This window comes from Coenobita brevimanus, chromosome 86, assembly GCF_032717465.1.
Source record: "Coenobita brevimanus isolate Jiangsu-jjx chromosome 86, ASM3271746v2, whole genome shotgun sequence".
Taxonomy (NCBI): Eukaryota; Metazoa; Arthropoda; class Malacostraca; order Decapoda; family Coenobitidae; genus Coenobita; species Coenobita brevimanus.
In genome coordinates, this window is record NC_137039.1 from 22,035,633 (window position 1) to 22,053,612 (window position 17,980).

The 17,980-nt window shown below is 42.2% G+C and overlaps 1 protein-coding gene across 1 annotated transcript in view; it reads left to right on the top strand.

Moving 5' to 3' along the window:
* TBC1D5 (TBC1 domain family member 5) overlaps nucleotides 1–17,980 on the top strand; it is a 119,566-nt gene that overhangs the window by 1,198 nt on the left and 100,388 nt on the right. Inside the window, exons 2-4 of the mRNA XM_080280835.1 lie at nucleotides 516–754; nucleotides 2,094–2,222; nucleotides 15,402–15,572. Coding sequence (XP_080136961.1) covers nucleotides 516–754; nucleotides 2,094–2,222; nucleotides 15,402–15,572 — 539 coding nt within the window. The remainder of the gene's footprint in view (nucleotides 1–515; nucleotides 755–2,093; nucleotides 2,223–15,401; nucleotides 15,573–17,980) is intronic.

A 17,980-nucleotide genomic window follows, 5' to 3' on the forward strand; every position in this document is an offset into this window, starting at 1 on the left:
GAGTTCCCTTCTCACTGGTGGGTGTCATATCACCATGTATGATGGTGTAGTGCAGTGCTTTTATTTATGTACAATTGTTTGTAAAATTGTAAGGTCATCGTTGATAAAATTTTATGTGGTAATTGTGTTCTCTTCATTTTATACGGTATGCTTTATTCTTTCATATTTCAGATGTTCTCTGTACTGTATTGTTAAGTTTGTACCCAATACTGTAGGTTTATTTTTCTTGAAGAATCCATGCAGGTATCAGTAAATGCTTACATTGTACCTAAAAAATGCACTTGTGCTGGGTTGCCTTATGCTGGTAAGAGTTAGTTAGCATGTTAGTGCTGCTGTATTGCATCTCATTTTTAACTTAGTAGTGCATGTGCAGAATTGTAGGTTTGGAGAACTATGCTTTACCTTATTATAATTATTATTATTATTATTATTATTTTATTGTATATATATTTTTTTAAGTGCCTTAGCCACAGCAGTACATATTGTATTGTAACTACTGTACTGAAAATTCCCAGGCTCCATGGAAAGGCCAAGTGTGCGGCAAGATGACCACTTTAGCAGCACCAATCGGCCCCCTGCCCCCCGTGTATTGGGTGCTGGCCTCCCTTACTGCACAGAATGGGCTGAAATCTGCCGGTGCGCTGGGACTGAACTTATCCAGAACCTTGGGCGCACTGGTGAGATGAGGGCATGCAGGTTTCGCTCAGTGTGCTGGTTTATTTACCTGAAAATTCTCCCTGCCAGTCATATACAGGTATGGAATTTTGTAATCAAAACAGAGTTAGCTCTTATTGGAGCAATACTGAATGATATTCTTTATGATGGTCTGTCTAGCATACTTGAGAGGTAAGGTGTTAAAAAAAAATAAATAAATAAAACTTGACTGAAAGTTATGTAACAAATGAGGTAGGTGGAACTATAGTAGAGATACTGATGATGGGGTATGTAGGGAAATGAAGAATAAATGTTAAATATCACAGAGGGTGATGAAATACCAATGTCACATGCACCAAGTTTGCGTATGGTGGGGTACTTTATACTACATCCTACCTGTAGGCAGAAATCATTGTTTCAAGAAAATTAAAAGAGGGTCACTATGTTCTCAGAGCATTGTTAGTCTACTACAGAGTTGGTCTTGCCCTAAAGACTAGCAATATGATATACTGCACTTTGTATATAGGCTTATTTATACCACGTTTGTGCATCCTCAGTGTGCTCTATACCACATTGTTGGTCATTGGGCACATACTATATACTAAATTCATTCATTCATTCATCATCTAATCCAGTGGTGCCCCATGAGGAGCATAGGAGCCTGGGGCTAGGAAAGTTGGTCCTGACATTTATGATGAAGGTGACCAGCCTCACCCATCCCAGAGTGGCATAATGTGAGCAGTAAACACCAACCATCCCTTTGATATAAACCTGCACTGGCTCAATCCAATTGGAGTTCCTTAATTACCTACTAAACCACTAGGTGCCATAATTTGGTTGTATGGTTACCACCCAGTATAGTAAATGGTTTCCTGGTGTACAGGAAACCATTTGGCATGTCACTCAGTGTAGAATCACCCCTAAACAGAAGAAAGCAGAAAGAATGAAAGAAGGAATGACAGAAGAGAAGGGAAGGAAGAGAGGAAAGGGTCAGCACCCGAGAGCAGCACTACATTGAGTGAGTGGATGGTGAGTGTCCCCCACCTCCCACCGAGGTATACATAATCATAGAAAAAAAAAAAAAGCACAAGGCAGTGCTGTCAAGCTGAATGGTGCCTTTTACTCTGCTTTATTCTTGTTATCTTTTTTCCAGTTTGTTCAGCTTAGGATAGACTTTGTGAAATGAAATGGAAGGATTAGGTATACAGTAACCCTTACTAATTCCTCTTGCATGAGAATATTTTCCATAGTTGAATTAAATCACACCAAGAATAAACTAAAAGTTACATCACCTGAATTGAAGTAGTTAGCCATTAAGCTGAAAAGCATCTAGTTGCCTGTATTAGTTTAATATTGTGTCAGCTTTATTGAAAAAAGTGGTTTTCTTAGGCAGTCGAGATGTGATTGAAGTGATAGTGATGACTGAGATTTCTTTACAGTGGCTGAAGGTCTTGAGAGCTGAGAGAGAGAGATACGAGACAGTGAGGCTGGAGCTGATGGTGACACCTGGGCAAGGGGACGAGACACTTGATCCCCTCCTCAACAACCCTCTCTCACAGGACGAGCAGGTGTGTCACCCTGGCTCAGAATCCTATTAGCATTTGCACCTGTATTCATAGGCCCCTCAATCTGCTGACGTCTTTCTGGAGTAGCTGTATTTTTGCAGCTACCATACTGTACAATTTCATTCAGTTCAAGAGAGCACCTTAGAACAGGTAATATCCTACATAAGTAAGGGTTAGGCTTGTGAAGAGGCCATATAAAATAAATATTGTTTATAAACAGAAATCAAGCAAAAATTGCTAAAACTATTGCTGAAAACCGTACACTTTGTAATAACCCCAGCATACCACTGCTCTTGAATGCTTTGATGTAAAAACAAGTTAAAGTGTAGAGAAGCACAAAGAAAAGTATACTATTACACAAAGAAAAGTGTTATGATGTGTATTTTTTAGGGATTATATGAAGTTTAATTATATGGAAGATGAATCTACTTATAAAGGATATTACCTGTCTTGAAGGCAAAATTCAGTCTGTCCAGTTTGAAGTCTCACCTAAACTGAATATGATAATCAGGAAGTAGCAAGAATGAAATAAATGTCATTGGATTGAAGAGAATTTAAGGAATTTTGAGTGTAAAGTGGAGGGAATGTAAGAAAGTGTTCTGGAAAGAGGTAAAGAGAGTTAGACAGGGTGATAATGAAGTTAGTCGGGGAGTGAAAGATAAAAACGGTGGATTGCTAGTGGAGAAGGGAGAAAAAGTGAGCAGATGGAGAGAACACACTCAGGAACTGTTAAGCATAGAGATTGAAAGTGATGTGAGTGTAGTGGCTGGGGAATGGCTGTGAGAAGGAGGGAGGTGAGAAGAGAGGAAGAAATCAGTAGGATGGAACTACTGGAAGCAATGAAAAAAGTCAAAATGGGGAGAGCCCCAGGAATTAATGGAGTGTGTGGTGAAATGCTGAAGCATGGGGGAGAGATAGTAGTAGAATGGATGTGGATGGTGTGCAAATTGGCCTGGGAAGAAGGTAGAATCCCGGAGGATTGGAAGTCAGGTATAATTATTACCCTGTACAAAGGAAAAGGGGAAAAAGAAGTGTGTGGTAATCATAGGGGCATTTGCCTTCTTAGTGTAATAGGAAAAGTTTATGGTAGATACTTATTGACAGAGTTAGGGAGATAACAGAGGAATTAATTAGAGAAGAACAGGGGGGTTTTAGGAGGGGAAGAGGTTGTGTAGCTCAGATATTCATACTTAGGTCTTCTGTGGAAAAGTTTCTAGAGAAGAGAAATAAGTTGTATGCAGCCTTCTTGGATTTAGAGAAAGGATATGACAGGGTGGATAGACAAGGAAGGTGGAAAATATTAAGAATATGTGTAGTAAATGGAAAGCTGTTGAATGCTGCAAAGAGTATATATGAGAGTGCTAAGGCTGCAGTGAATGTGGTTAGGGAATTGAGTTAATTTTTCTGATTGGAGGTTGGATTGAGAGAGGAATGTGTCATGTCTCCATGGTTGTTCAGTCCGTAGATGGATGGGGTTATAAAGTGACACAAGGTAAGGCAATGGATGTTGAGTGGCTTTGAAGAGAGAGGGCAACATTTGGAGGCTTCCTGTACCGTTGTTTGCAGATGATACTATGTTGTTCAGTGAGGACGAAGGGGAATTGCAAGGCTTGGTGAATGACTTTGGAAGAGTGTGTAAGAAACAGAATCTAAAGGTGAATGTAGAGAGGAGTAAAGTTATGGTTTTCGAGAAAAATGAAGTCACTAGATGTACAGTGAGATTGATGGATGAGGAAATGGAAAATGTGAGTGCATTTAAATACTTGGGTAATGTGATGAATAAGGATGGAAGTTTGGAGGGCAAAGTGCTGGAAGAGGTATGACAAGGAAGAAAGGTTGCTGGTTCTCTGAGAGCAGTGGTGAAAACAGGGAAGTGAGCATGGAAGTGAAAACTCGCTGCATGGCAGTATTGTGATACCAGCTCTAACATATGTAAGTGAAGCTTGTACCTTGTTGGAAGGACACAAATTAAGAGTGAGAGCAGTGGAAATCAGTAATTTGAGAGGAGCATGTGGAGTTACATGGAGGGACAGACTGACAAATGAGGAAGTGAAGGAGCATGTGGTGTGGATGTGGATGTGATAGAGTGTTAGGAGAAATGCATTGAGGTGGTTTGGCCATGTGAAGAGGATGGAGAGGGAGAGACTAACGAGGAAAATGTACGTGAGTGAAGTGGTGGGGGGGAGAAGGAGGAGTAGGCCAAGGATAGGATGGAGGGATGGAGTAGAGAGGTATATGAGAGACGGGGGTGCAAGCTGGGAGCAGGGCAGTAAAATGGCAGGGGACCGGACAACATGGAGACGTTTTGTTTTTGTTCATCCCTTACTGGATTGAGGCATCTGGCAGTAGATAAATAGATAAGGTTAGAGATGGTAAATGTGAGATCTTGACAATCAGTTAAATCCCCAAAATCCGATGGTCATTAATGGAACAGGTGTGACCATTGTGTGTGTGGTTAGCCTGCATGCCACATTATATACTGTAGTGCACTTACTAGCATGGTTGAGAAGGTAGATGTGCTATGCTCTCATCATGTAATTCACAATTGACTCAAATTGGTGTCTTCCTGATACCTCAGAGTTTAAAGAAACTGACTGTTAACCCTTTCACCATTAGAGGTCTTCCCTAAACTGAAGAAAATAATCAGGGTTTATGAAGAGTATTATAAAAAGATAATGTACTGAAGGAACTGAGTACTGAGTACTGAATAATGGTGTTTTTTTCCTGCTAATGCGGGGCAGTTTATTCAGCTAATGTAGGAGAGATGTGCACGATAGACAAGGATAGAAGCAGTCACTATTAACCCTTTTAAGTCTGATTTCATATTTAGTGGTTTAGTTTGGTTAACACCAGACAGTTTTGTTTCACTGTAGACCTCAAGAGTTGAAGAGGTTAATGGATGTAGTTTTTAAGAAGCCATTTGCTATTTGAGGCATCTGAAATTCAGTTCCCTTACTGCCCCTCCCCCTTTTTTTTTTTTTTCCACTTCAGACTCAGAGGTCCCCTTTAGACTGAAATCATGAGGCAGTCGCCATACAAAAAATAATATTCATTGTTGTACTGAAGAGTCTGTCTCAGTCTTGCTAGGTATTAATTGCTGACAGTGCTATAAATTTCATGTATAGTAATCACCTTGGTTTTGTTTTTGTGCTTAGCACAGGTTTAGTTAACTCCAATGTGCTTTACCAGCTTCTTGTGAATCAGCTTTGTAGTTTCTTATATCCTTACACACTATGTCAAGTGTAAGCAGGAATTGGAATAAGTTAAGCTGTAATTAGTTAGTTACCTGTAAAACAAAAAGAAGTTTAGTGTTTTTACCTAAATGTCAAGAAGAGAAAGGTCAGTGCAATAGCCATTATTGGTATTATAATACTTTACTAAAAGCAACAAGTGCTTAGGAGGAGTCTACATGTGGTAGGACTGTGCACCCTGGGTGGAGCAACTGCAGCGTCCACCCGGGAGCCAAACCTCATATTTCCCAGCACCTCAGTGGTGAGGTGATGTGTACTGCAAGGAGATGCTGGGTCCCTACTCAGTGTATCTCCTGTACTGTAGTGTACCCATGTCACAGCCCCACAGAAATTGTAGTGTGCTTGTGATAGACCGATCTGCATAGACAAACAGACTGGGATGAAGTAATAACAGCAGCCAAGAGCAATAAGTATTAAGGCTTGTTTTCAATTTAATTTGTGTGATATTAATGAATTACGTTAGGACTGTATTAATTCATAACATTAGTCAGAACAGTTCATCATCATCATCATCATCATCATCATCTGGACCTCCTTTCCCACCCTAGGGCAGGGTGAGGAGTAGCAATGTCCAGACAGACCAAATTTGCCCAATCCAATAGGCCATGCCTCCATTCACTCATCATTCAAGCCCCCAGAATCCTGGCTCTATCAGATACGCGAAAAACATTCACCACGCTCTGTAGCATCACATAATCGTAACAGCTCTGACATATGATTACAATTTTGTCAGAGCAGTTACTTTTATATTTTCCATAAGCGTAATGCACATATTTTAGTTGATGTAAATCTTAACCCACCCCATCCCGACGTTTTCTGGGCAGTGGTACGCCCCAGTCCAGACATTTTTGGACCTTTTTTTTTTTTTTTTTTCCCCCCCCCCTCAAACATCCACTTTTGATGAGAAACATCGAAAATTCATAGAGAAATCGCTCACCTGAGGTTTAAAATACTCGATCTAGATACAAGTACTTTCTTACCTGACTGGGTTTTCTAACAGGCTGGCCCCAAAGAAAACGAGTTCTGTGGGAGGGTAACTATTTTATCCACTCATAAACAGTATTTATTTATTTACTTGTTACGAATTTATATGTAGTACAAGAGTATATTGGTTTTCAAACAGTAATTTAGGCATTATAAGCATTGTTTCACGCACTAACTCATCACCATTCATGACCTTTTTTTTTCCCACATTACCTGATCATCATTTCTGACTGTTTCTTCCTCTAATGCTATGTAAACTTTGTCCTCCACATTGTCATCGATTGGGGAATCACTCTGGCCCTGAATGTCTTTATTTGCCAGGTCACTGGTAACAGGTGAATTGCCGAGACAATGGTGTGCAGGTGGGGGGGGAGAGTTTATGTGGTGTAAGGCATTGTCCCTGCTTGGCATCTTGTAGAGGAATAGAGGAAGGTGTCCCGTGTATACGTGCCAAAAATCACTCGCGAAATCACTTGCGAAAATTAAAAATTGTGCAAATTAGGGACCTTGCAATGTTGCCGCGTTAATTCACGTCGCCGAGACACGAGTGCACATCATGTGCGGACGTTAATTCACATCGCTGGGACGGCGCGGGTTAACCAGCATGTTGGTATACAGTCAAGTTTTGTAATAGATCATTTCATTATGTTATGAAATGGTACAGTGACAGTTCAGAAGTTATATCCATTTTCAGAATAATGATAAAAAAAAATTGGTCGCAATTTCTCTAGAACACTAATTGTGACGACCTCCAAGAATCTTGTGTAGACATGGTGATGCACACAAGCCGACTGTTAGTTGGCTGAACCAGCATGATGTGGTGTTGGTTAGGAGTGGGTGGAGAAAAAATAGGAATCTGTTTCCTCTCCTAGCATTGAGAGGGCTGTCCCTCTGTGCTAAAGGATCCTTGAATGGAGCATGTGTTAAGAGTGTAAAGCTGTATGGTAGTGAGACCTGGACAGCAAAGAAGGAGGATATTTTAGGCTTAGATATACAGAAATGACTGATCAGACTGATGTGTAGTGCATCCTTGAATGTAAGGGCTGGGGGACTAGGATTCCTTTTTAAGAGCTGAGAGGAAGAATAAGACTTCAGTGTATTGGTGTTGTGATGTGGAGGGGTAGATTGACATGGTTTGGACATATTAAGAGGATGGAAGACGATAGTTGGGTGCAGAAGGTGAAAGGCATGAACGTTGGGCATAGGGTTACAAGAGACACACCAAAAAACACTTGGATAAGGCCATAGAGTGTGACCTCAAGGATTAGGAACTGAAGAGGGAGGCTATCAGAGTGTGAGCAGCTTAGACAGCCACAGTTAGTGACCATGGCCAATTCATGCAAGCATGTTGGAGCTTTTAGAAATGATACGATATGATATGAGGATAACGAGAAGGATGTATCTGAGTGAATTTTGTGGTGGGAAGTGTGGTAGGTAAGGAAAAATGGTGGATAAGAATGGAAATGAGTATGTGAGAAAGCAAGACATGGTGGTTGTTGAGACAGGGAACTTACAGTGGATTGAACTGGATGGAAGAATTTTGTACAGAAGGGTGTTTAGGAAGGGTTTGGCACATCGGTTATTTTCCAGGTGAAGTGATAGTTCTAGGATCGACTCTAACAGATATTTAATGTGAAAACCATTAAGTGTGGGTGTTTATGCAAGTGTGGTGGAGTTGGAATTCTAGGAGCTTGAATGTTGAGAGTGAATGGGAGTGGACTGTAGCACCAGTCGAGCAGGGCAGTACTCCTGAGGTGGATGGAAAGCTGATGACAGGGAGTGCTGGAGCTCCCGTTTCATCAGCCCTCAGGACTAGTTCCTGACCATCCCCCTTTGCTGAACTTTTTCAGTGTCTCAGTTACACAGAGAGTAGGCCAGCATGCTCTCCAGTACAAATTTCTCTAACTATCTTCACCAAACTACATGCACAGTACACACTACACTTCCTATTCAAAATTCACAAAAATGGCGTCGATTAATCAAGCCTCGGAGTCCCCAGGGGGGGGGACCATAAATGCCCCCACCATCTGCCCCTCTCCCGGTGACGACTCGAGGTGCCTGGAACCACTGTCTGACTCTCTTCTTCTTCATTTCTGCAACATTCGCGGCCTTTCATCTAACTTTCGCTCTGTTGAGCACCACCTCTCCTCCTCTAAACCTCACCTTCTTTTTCTGACGGAGACTCAGCTGTCTGAGGCAACCGACAGCAAACCCTTTTCTGTATCCTCCTACTTTCTCTATACTCATTTCAAAGCCAAAGGTGGCTGTTGTGTATACATACGCAACGACTTATCTTGCTCTCGTGTTCCTGAACTTGATTCTTCTGAATTCTCCACACTCTGGCTTCGGCTTTCCTGTCATTCTCTGACTAAATATATCTGTGCTGTTTACTTATCCCCTAATTCTACTGACTATCAAAAATTCTTCGACTATCTTACTTCTACGATGGAACACATTCTGTCCATTTCTCCTTTCTCTGAAATCTCCATTCTTGGAGATTTCAATGTTCACCACCACCTTTGGCTCTCCTATCCTTTCACGGATCCACCTGGTGAACAAGCCTACATCTTTTCTATCCTTAATGACCTAGAGCAGCTTGTACAGCACCCTACCCGTATCCCTGACCGCCTTGGAGAGAGCTCCAACATACTTGACCTCTTCCTCACAACTAATCCTTCTGCTTACTCTGTTAATCTTTTCTCTCCGTTGGGCTCCTCCGATCACAACCTTGTTACCTTAACCTGTCCTATCACTCCGGTACGGCCTGTGGACCCTCCAGGGAAATGTCGTCTGTGGCATTTTGGAGCCGCGAACTGGGAGGCCCTCAGGCAGTACTTCTTTGATTTTCCCTGGAATGATTATTGCTTCCATGGCCGTGAGCCATCTGAGTGTGCCTTGCGCATTACGGAGGTTATTCTCTCGGGCATGGAAGCATACATTCCTTTCTCATATCCTTTGACTAACGCAAGAAAGCCTTGGTTTAATCACGCTTGTTCTAATGCTGTCCGCAACAAGGAGAGGGCCTACAAAAGGTACCAGAGCCAACCCACCCCTGAATCACATCATCTTTACGTTTCTGCCCGGAATCGTGCTAAGTCTGTTCTTCGCTCTACTAAAAATAATTTCATCCATACTAAATGCTCTCAACTTTCCAACTCGAATTCTTCCCGCTCCTTCTGGCACCTTGCCAAAAATCTTTCTAACAACTTTACCTCATCATCCTTCCCTCCCCTTTTCTACTCTGATGGTTCTGTAGCTATTTCTTCTACTGATAAAGCAGATCTCTTCGCACAGACTTTCTCCTCCAATTCCACCTTAGACGATTCCAGTGCTGTTCCTCCATCACTTCTCCCCTCTGACTTCCTCATGGCTGACATTAAAATTTCTTCAGTTGATGTATTTTCTGCCATCACTGGCCTCAGTACTAACAAGGCATATGGGCCTGATGGGGTCCCTCCTGTTGTTCTCAAGAACTGTGCTTCTGTGCTTACACCCTGCTTAGGCAAACTCTTTCGCCTTTGTCTGTCAACTTGTACCTTTCCTTCTTGCTGGAAGTTTGCTCTCATTCAGCCAGTCCCAAAGAAGGGTGACCACTCCCAACCCTCCAACTATCGTCCAATTGCTTTAACGTCCTGTATTTCAAAAGTTTTCGAGTCAATTCTTAATAGAAAAATTTTAAGGCATCTTTCCTATCACAACCTTCTTTCCGATCGTCAGTATGGGTTCCGTCAGGGACGCTCCACTGGCGATCTTCTCACCTACCTTTCAGACTCCTGGTCATCCTCCTTTCGGGACTTCGGCGAAAGCTTTGCCATTGCACTTGACATCTCAAAGGCTTTCGATCGAGTCTGGCATAAATCTTTAATTTCCAAACTGCCCTCCTACGGTTTCTATCCTTCTATCTGTGCCTTCATCGCTAGCTTCCTTTCTGGTCGTTCTATAGCCACTGTTGTAGACGGCCATCGTTCTTCTCCTAGATCTATCAACATTGGTGTTCCTCAGGGCTCTGTCCTGTCACCAACTCTCTTCCTTTTATTCATCAATGATCTTCTAAGCTGTACATCTAACCCTATCCACTCATACGCTGATGACTCCACCCTTCACCTTTCCATTCGGTTCCCGCAACGCCCATCTCAACAGTTACTTCAAGAAACAAGGGATGAGGCTATGGCACACCTAATGTCTGACTTGGCTCGTATCTCTGACTGGGGTAAAAATAATATGGTTGTCTTTAATGCATCTAAGACTCAGTTCTTACACCTATCAACCCGACAAAATCTTCCACAGGTATACCCATTAATGTTTAATAATATTCAGCTTAATCCTGCATCATCCTTGAACATGCTTGGGGTTTCATTTACTCGGGACTTATCTTGGAAAGATCATATTACATCTCTTGTAAAATCTGCTTCCAAAAGATTGGGTGTGCTAAGCCGACTCCGCTCTTTCTTTACCCCTGCACAATTGTTGTCTCTATACAGGGGTTTTATCTGCCCCTGTGTGGAGTACAACTCTCATGTGTGGGGAGGCTCCCCACACACAGCTCTTCTCAATAGGGTGGAGTCAAAGGCTTTTCGTCTCATTAACTCTCCTCCTCTTACTGACTCCCTTCAACCTCTGTCTCTTCACCGCACTGTTGCATCTTTATCTCTTTTCTATCGCTACTTTAATGGTCACTGCTCCTCTGAACTGTCTGCTTCCATTCCTCCACCTCTACGACGTGCCCGTAGCACCCGTCTGGCAGCAAACTCTCATCCCTTTTCTGTCCAACTCTCTAATGCAAGAGTTAACCGTTACTCCCAGTCTTTCATTTATGCAACAGGTCAGCTCTGGAAATGTCTCCCTCTATCTGTATTTCCTGCTGCCTATGATCTCCAGTCTTTCAAACGCAGTGTGTCCAGACATCTCAAAATGATCGGATCTTGAATTTGGCTCTCTATTGTATTTTGTTTTTCTCTTGGAGGGAACTGTTACTGCGGGCTCGTGGCCTTTGATTCCTTCTTCCTCGCATAAAAAAAAAAAAATTGTGTAGAATTTTGTTAGTTCTCCCTCTGTTAAGATATCCTCTTGCTTTGGATTCCATCTCACCACATCCTTAGGTGGGAAGAGAGATCTGGGTGATTTTTGATAAGCAATGATATCTGAGTAAGATGTTATTGGTAACACATTACAGCCATTGGATAAATTGCTTATTTCATACAAATCTCTAATGATTTCAGTATTTGTATTGCAACTCTCCTGTTGGGGTTGCAGACCATCAATGTACTGTACATTTGAGCAGAGCTGGACTGCATATTTGACATCTTATTCTTGTTTGAAATGATTAACTCTGAATTTTATTTTGTGACCATCGTGTGTTATGTTTGATTGTTTATGTCATAAACTTCCTGGATGGCAGCTAATCTGGGACTTGTGGAAGTTGATGATGTCATTGCAAACCCTCTGTGGCAGGAGGGTCACAGTCTGGCCACACTATGGGGTGGTACTACCACTCTGTGGCCAGGTTGTGTTAGGAAGAATTCTGCCACCGTATTCCCTGTGTCGTACAAGGTGACTAAAAAGGGCGGGGTGAGGGGACTAGGGACCTCCTTCTCTGTTTTTTAGTTCCTACAATGAGACAAGGCATAGAGAGGGATGGGGGATTGAGCTATATGTGCGTTGATGTAGTACGATTTGAGGCTAAAAGGGAGGAGGTTGGGAGAATGTTTGTGAGAAGAAAGTTGGATGTGTTAGCTTTGAGTGAAACAAAGGTGAAAGGGAAAGGTGAGTCTAAGTTTGGAAGTGTGAATGGATGGATGTCAGGTGTTGATAGAGGAAGGACAAGAGAAGGTGTGGCCTTGTTAGTTAGTCCTGAAGTGCAGCAGTATGTGATTGAATGGAAGAAGGTGTCATTGAGACTGGTGTGGGTGAAAGCGAAATTTGGATGTAAGTTGTGGGTATTTGTGAGTGTATATGGGCCTTGTAATGAAAGGGATGCAGAAGAGAGGGAGTCTTTTTGGAATGAAGCTGATGAGTGTCTTCAGAGTTTTGGAGCAAATGTGAATGTGGTAATGATGTGAGATCTGAATGCTAAAGTGGGATATGTAGCAGATGAAGGTGTAGTTAGTATGCTTGGCATGCCTGGAAGAAATGAAAATGGGGAACGAATGATAGGGCTGTGTGTTGAGCGAGAGATGGTGATTGGCAATACCTTGTTTGAGAAGAAAGATATTTATAAGTATACATTGGTGAGACAGGAGGGTGGAAGGGTTGTTGGTGGAGCATTGATGGATTATGTGGTTGTGTCCAGGAATGTAAGAGAAAGATTGTTGGATGTGAGTTATGAGATGGGAGGAAGGAGGTATGCGTGACCACTACCTGGTAGAGGGAAGCTTGAGAGTAGGTATGAGGTGGGTGAGAGCTAGAAGAGTTAGATGTGGCAGGGAGGTTTTGAAAGTGAATGAGTTGGATAAAAGAGAGAAAATGGTAGAGTATCAGGAGAAGTTGAAAGATAAGTGGAATGCAGTGAAAGATTGAAAAAATAGCACCGTCGAGGAATGTCATTTGTTTAAGAGTGCTGTGGTGGGGCATATAGAAGAGGAGTGTGGTGGGAGACAATTGGTGGCAGTGTAAGAAAGGGAAGTGAATGGTGTTGCGAGGAAGTAAGTATGGCTGTGGCTGAGAAGAGACGTGTATATGAAGTGTGGCTGCAGAGGAAGGAAAAGGTGTCATATGAGATGTATAAGGAGAAGAGGAATAGAGCGAGAGGGGCTGTGCATGATGCTAAAGTGGCAGCAGATGAGTGTTGGGGTAGGTGGTTGACTGAGAATTTTCAACAGAATAAGAAAATGTTTTGGAAGGAGGTAAAAAAGGTGCAAAAGGGAGAGTCATGGAAGGAAATGCGAGTAAAACCAGAGGATGGAAGGATGTTAATTGACATGGATGTAGTAAGGAAGAAATGGGCAGAGTATTTTGAAAGTTTGTTAAATGTAGAGGAGGAAAGGGAGGCTGAGATTGTGGCAGATGGAAAGGTGCAAGGAATACATGTGTTGGGAGTTGAATGATTCTTTGATCATGAAGGAGGAAGTGCACGAGGTAGTAAAGAAGATAAAAGCAGGGAAAGGTGCAGGTATGGATGGGTGTGCAGTGGAATACCTGAAAGGTGGTAGAGTGACTATTGTTGAGTGGTTAGAAAGGTTGCTGAATGTGTGTTTTATGAGCAGTATTGTGCCAGTTGACTGGGCAAGTGCTTGTGTAGTTTCGTTGTATAAAGGTAAGAGTGATAAGTATGAATGTACTAGCGTTTGGGGTATAAGTCTCTTGAGCGTTGTAGGTAAGGTGTATGGTAGAGTGTAATTAAGAGAGTTAGAGAGGGTACAGGGGGAGTGATTTTTGATGAGCAGTGTGGTTTTAGGAGAGGGAGGGGATGCATAGATCAGGTGTTTGATGTGAGACAGGTATGTGAAAAGTATATGGCGAAAGGTAAGGATGTGTTTTGAGTGTTCATGGATAGAGAAAGCGTATGGTAGAATTGATAGGGAGGTTTTGTAGACTGTTTTGAGATTGTATGGATGTAATGTTAGGTTGTTAAAGGGAGTGAAAAGTTATTATGTAAATAGTAGAGCGTGTGTAAGAGTGGGAAATGCTGTGAGTGACTGGTTTCCCATTAGAATAGGGCTGTGACAGGAATGTTTGATGTCGCCTTGGTTGTTTAATATTTATATGGATGGTGTTGTAAGGGAGGTGAATGCGAGAGTGTTAGGTGGAGGTCCGAATGTGGTGAATTCTGATGGTAGAGAGTGGAATCTGCATCAGTTGCTGTTTGCGGATGATACTGCGCTGGCGGCTGATTTGGAAGAGAGAGAGAGACAGTTGGTAGAGGACTTTGGAAGGGTGTGTGAAAGGAGGAAATTGAGAGTAAATGAGAATAAAAGTAAAATGATGAAGTGTACGAGGTTGATAGATGGTAGGAGGATGAATATAGTTTTGAATTGTGAGTTGCTTGAGGAGGTAGAGTGTTTTAAGTATTTAGGGTTACACGCTGCTGTGGATGGAAGTATAGATGTAGAAGTGAAGTTCAGAATGAATGATGTAGTAAAGGTGCTGGGAGGAATGAAAAAAGTGTTTAGATGCCATTCGCTTAGAATGGATGAAAAGAGAAGGCTGTATGAGGATGCAGTGTTACTGACCGCATTATATGGGACTGAAACATGGAATATGGGTGTTGCAGAGAGGAGAAGTTTGACTGTAATGGAGATGAGGTGTCTGAAGAGTATGTGTGAAGTGATGCTTATGGATTGAGTGAGAAATGATGAAGTGCACAGGAGAACTGGAGTTATGCAATTGATGGCTAATTGAGTTGAGCAGAGAGTGTTGCTATGGTTTGGGTATATGGAGAGAAAGGATGAAGAGCGATTGGTAAAAAAAATAACTATCAGATGTGAGAGGTGTAAGACTGAGAGGAAGACCAAGAATAGGTTTGATGGACAGAGTGAAGAGAGCATTAGATGTGTGAGTGATGTCTGTAGAGCAAGGAGGGGTGGCTGCACGTGATAGGAATGACTGGAGAGAAATTGTGAATGAATAAATGGTGACACAGCCCTGAGGGGATATTCTCCTGCATTTGGTCAGATCAGCTGATCAGGTCAGGTACAGGTAAGGGGATGGGTCCAGTATGATGTGGCAGGGGTAAACCAGCTCTGCTGTCAGGCCCTGCCGCGAATGTAGCTGATTGCACTGCACAATTGACCCTCAGGCAGTGTGTTGCAGCGAGGATCTGTCCCTTCTACCCTTGGGGCTAAGATACGAAGTGTGTGTGTGTGGATGAGTAAATTGGGAGTGTGTTGTCCTATCTCAGCTACCCCCCTTTCTTTGGGGGAAGCAGCTTGGGTATATAGATAGATATGTGAACCTGTATCAGATACAGTGGTGTGTTTGAATATGGATGACATTCTTAATATTACTACAGAGTCCTTGGAACCAGTATTTTGAAGATTCAGAACTGAAGAAGCTCATCAGGCAGGATGTGGTGCGAACATTCCCAGAGGTAGAATTTTTCCAGTCCCAGCGCATCCGGGACATGATGGTGACAGTCCTCTTTTGTCATGCCCGACGACATCCTGAGCTCGGCTACAGGCAGGTGAGGCTTAACTACATATCATCATCATCATCTAATCTTCTCTGGGAAATAATATATCCATCTTGCGTCTGTTTCCCATCTCACAATCCAGGGTGAATGTGACATAGTATATATAGTATGGCATCATTATCATCATCATTGTTGTCATAGTTGTCATTATCTTCTACCTTCTTATTGATATGCCAACTTACTCCATAATTTTCATGAATCTTTCAGTTAATCTAATCCTTTCCATTATATGAAACTCACACACATTCCTTAGCAGTCCCATTTCCACCATTCTTGCTCTTGACTTTTGACACTTATGCCATACAAAATTCTCACAATTGCTGTGTTAATATGGGTGGTAACACATCATCATGCAATCTTATTGCTTCGTCCATACTTGCTTTTCTATTTCATGTCAAGTTGGGTGGAGCTTAAAAGATAGATTTTTTTTTTTCCCCAGTTAAAAATTTGGGTTTCTGCCCTTTCCTCTCTTCCATCCTCTTCTGTCTTTCTTCCATCATTCTTTCACCTTCCTTCTGCCTGCGGGTGACTTTACACTCCCTCGTCTCTCTTTTTTCTTTCATTCTTTCCTCTTCCTTCTGCCTATGGGTGACTCTACTCTGAGTGACAGGCCAAATGGTTTCCTGTACACCAGGAAACCATTTACTATGCTTGGTGGTAACCATATAACCAAATTATGGCGCCTGGTGGTTTAGTGGGTAATTAAGGCACTTCAGCTGGATTGAGCCTGTGTAGGTTTATCTCTAAGGGGTGGTTGGGGTTTATTGCTCATGTAATGCCACTCAGGGATGATTGAGGCTGGTCAGTCTCAGCTTAAATACCAGGACCAACTTGCATAGCCCCAGGCTTGTACAGTCCTTATGAGGCAACATGGGATTGGATGATGGATGGCCACTTAAAAATGTTCCACATCAGCTTAAAACATTTGCAATAAGGGTAGCACCATCATCACAAAGAACACAAAAATAACAAATTTGCTCACAAAATTGCAGAAATAAAATGTGTACTATTTTCTTATCATTAGGTAACTTGCTTCACTGTTCATGTTTATATTTATGTTCATCAGCAGTTTGTCACTTATATGTCTTAAAAGCTGCAGAAGTGCAACAAAATTAGTGAAGTTCGCAGGGTCCAATCAGTGTCTGTCTCTTGCAGTCTGGATAAAGCTGCTGGTCCTGCTCAATGATTTGTTATAAGAACGGAGATTGTGACTTGTCTTTTGTCAAAATGCAACTATATTCTTGAATCAGAGCAACGCCACATTCGGCATGATCATTCACCACTTTGATGGTGCAGACAGTCTTTGCAGCTTCCTGGAAATCTTTCCGTGTCTCCCACATATCTGGATCAACTTTGAGAAATGTGTCTGGAAGCTCCATCATTTCAAACAGAGTCATACTCATGACTGAGACAGAATCTGCAGAGGTCTAGTCCCTGAATGATTTTAAATTGATTCTTTTTGTATGACCCAGGTCAGCTTCATCATTCTTTTTCATGATGCTCACTAACAGCCGCTTTGTGGTTTCAATAGTTGGAAGTCATTGTATGGGGCACTGGCTGCTGGGGGAGCCATTATCCAAGCCATCAGATAAACACGTTCTGCAAAATTATACACTTCTTGGAGTCCCATTTCCTATTTGAGTGTCAGGGTGAATTGGCCATGAAACATCCAGATTTTAAGGAATATGAGGACAGTAATAAAGGACAGGATGTGTTGATGGAGGGAAGTAACAAGTGGAGTCCCACAGGGCTCAGTGTTGGCGCCCATAGTGTTTTTCATCATTCATTCATTGCCAGACGCCATGTATCCCAGACGGGGTGGCCAAGGGTTTAGAGTTAATTGTTTTTACAGGGAAGGGCACTAATCCTCCACCAACCCCACTTGACACATAGGGAGAACGAGCCAACAGCATCTGGTGTTCCCAGGCAGTCGCCCATCCAAGTACTAACCAGACCCAACGTTGCTTGATTTACGTAAATGATATGGTAGATGGAATGAACAGTTATGCAAGTCTTTTCGCTGACAGTGCAAAGATCATGAGGAGAGTAGAACTTGAAGAAGACTGTAAATTGCTGCAGGAGGACCTGGATAGGATTCATGATTGGAACCGGATGTAAGAAGTGAAATTCAACGCAAATGAATGTAAAATATTGGAAATGGGTAAAAGTACCAAGAGACCATCATTAAACTATTTGATGAGCAGTTAGCTATAATTTATAAGAGTCATGTGCTCATTCAGCTTGAATATTGCTCACCCTTGTGGAATGGTTGTGGAGAGGTTGCATTAAGACAACTAGACAAAATTCAGAATAAAGCTGTTAGAATCATTAACAACCCTGCCATTACATATAAACTACCTCCCCTGCAAGTAAGAAGGAATGTTGCCTCCCTTGCATTA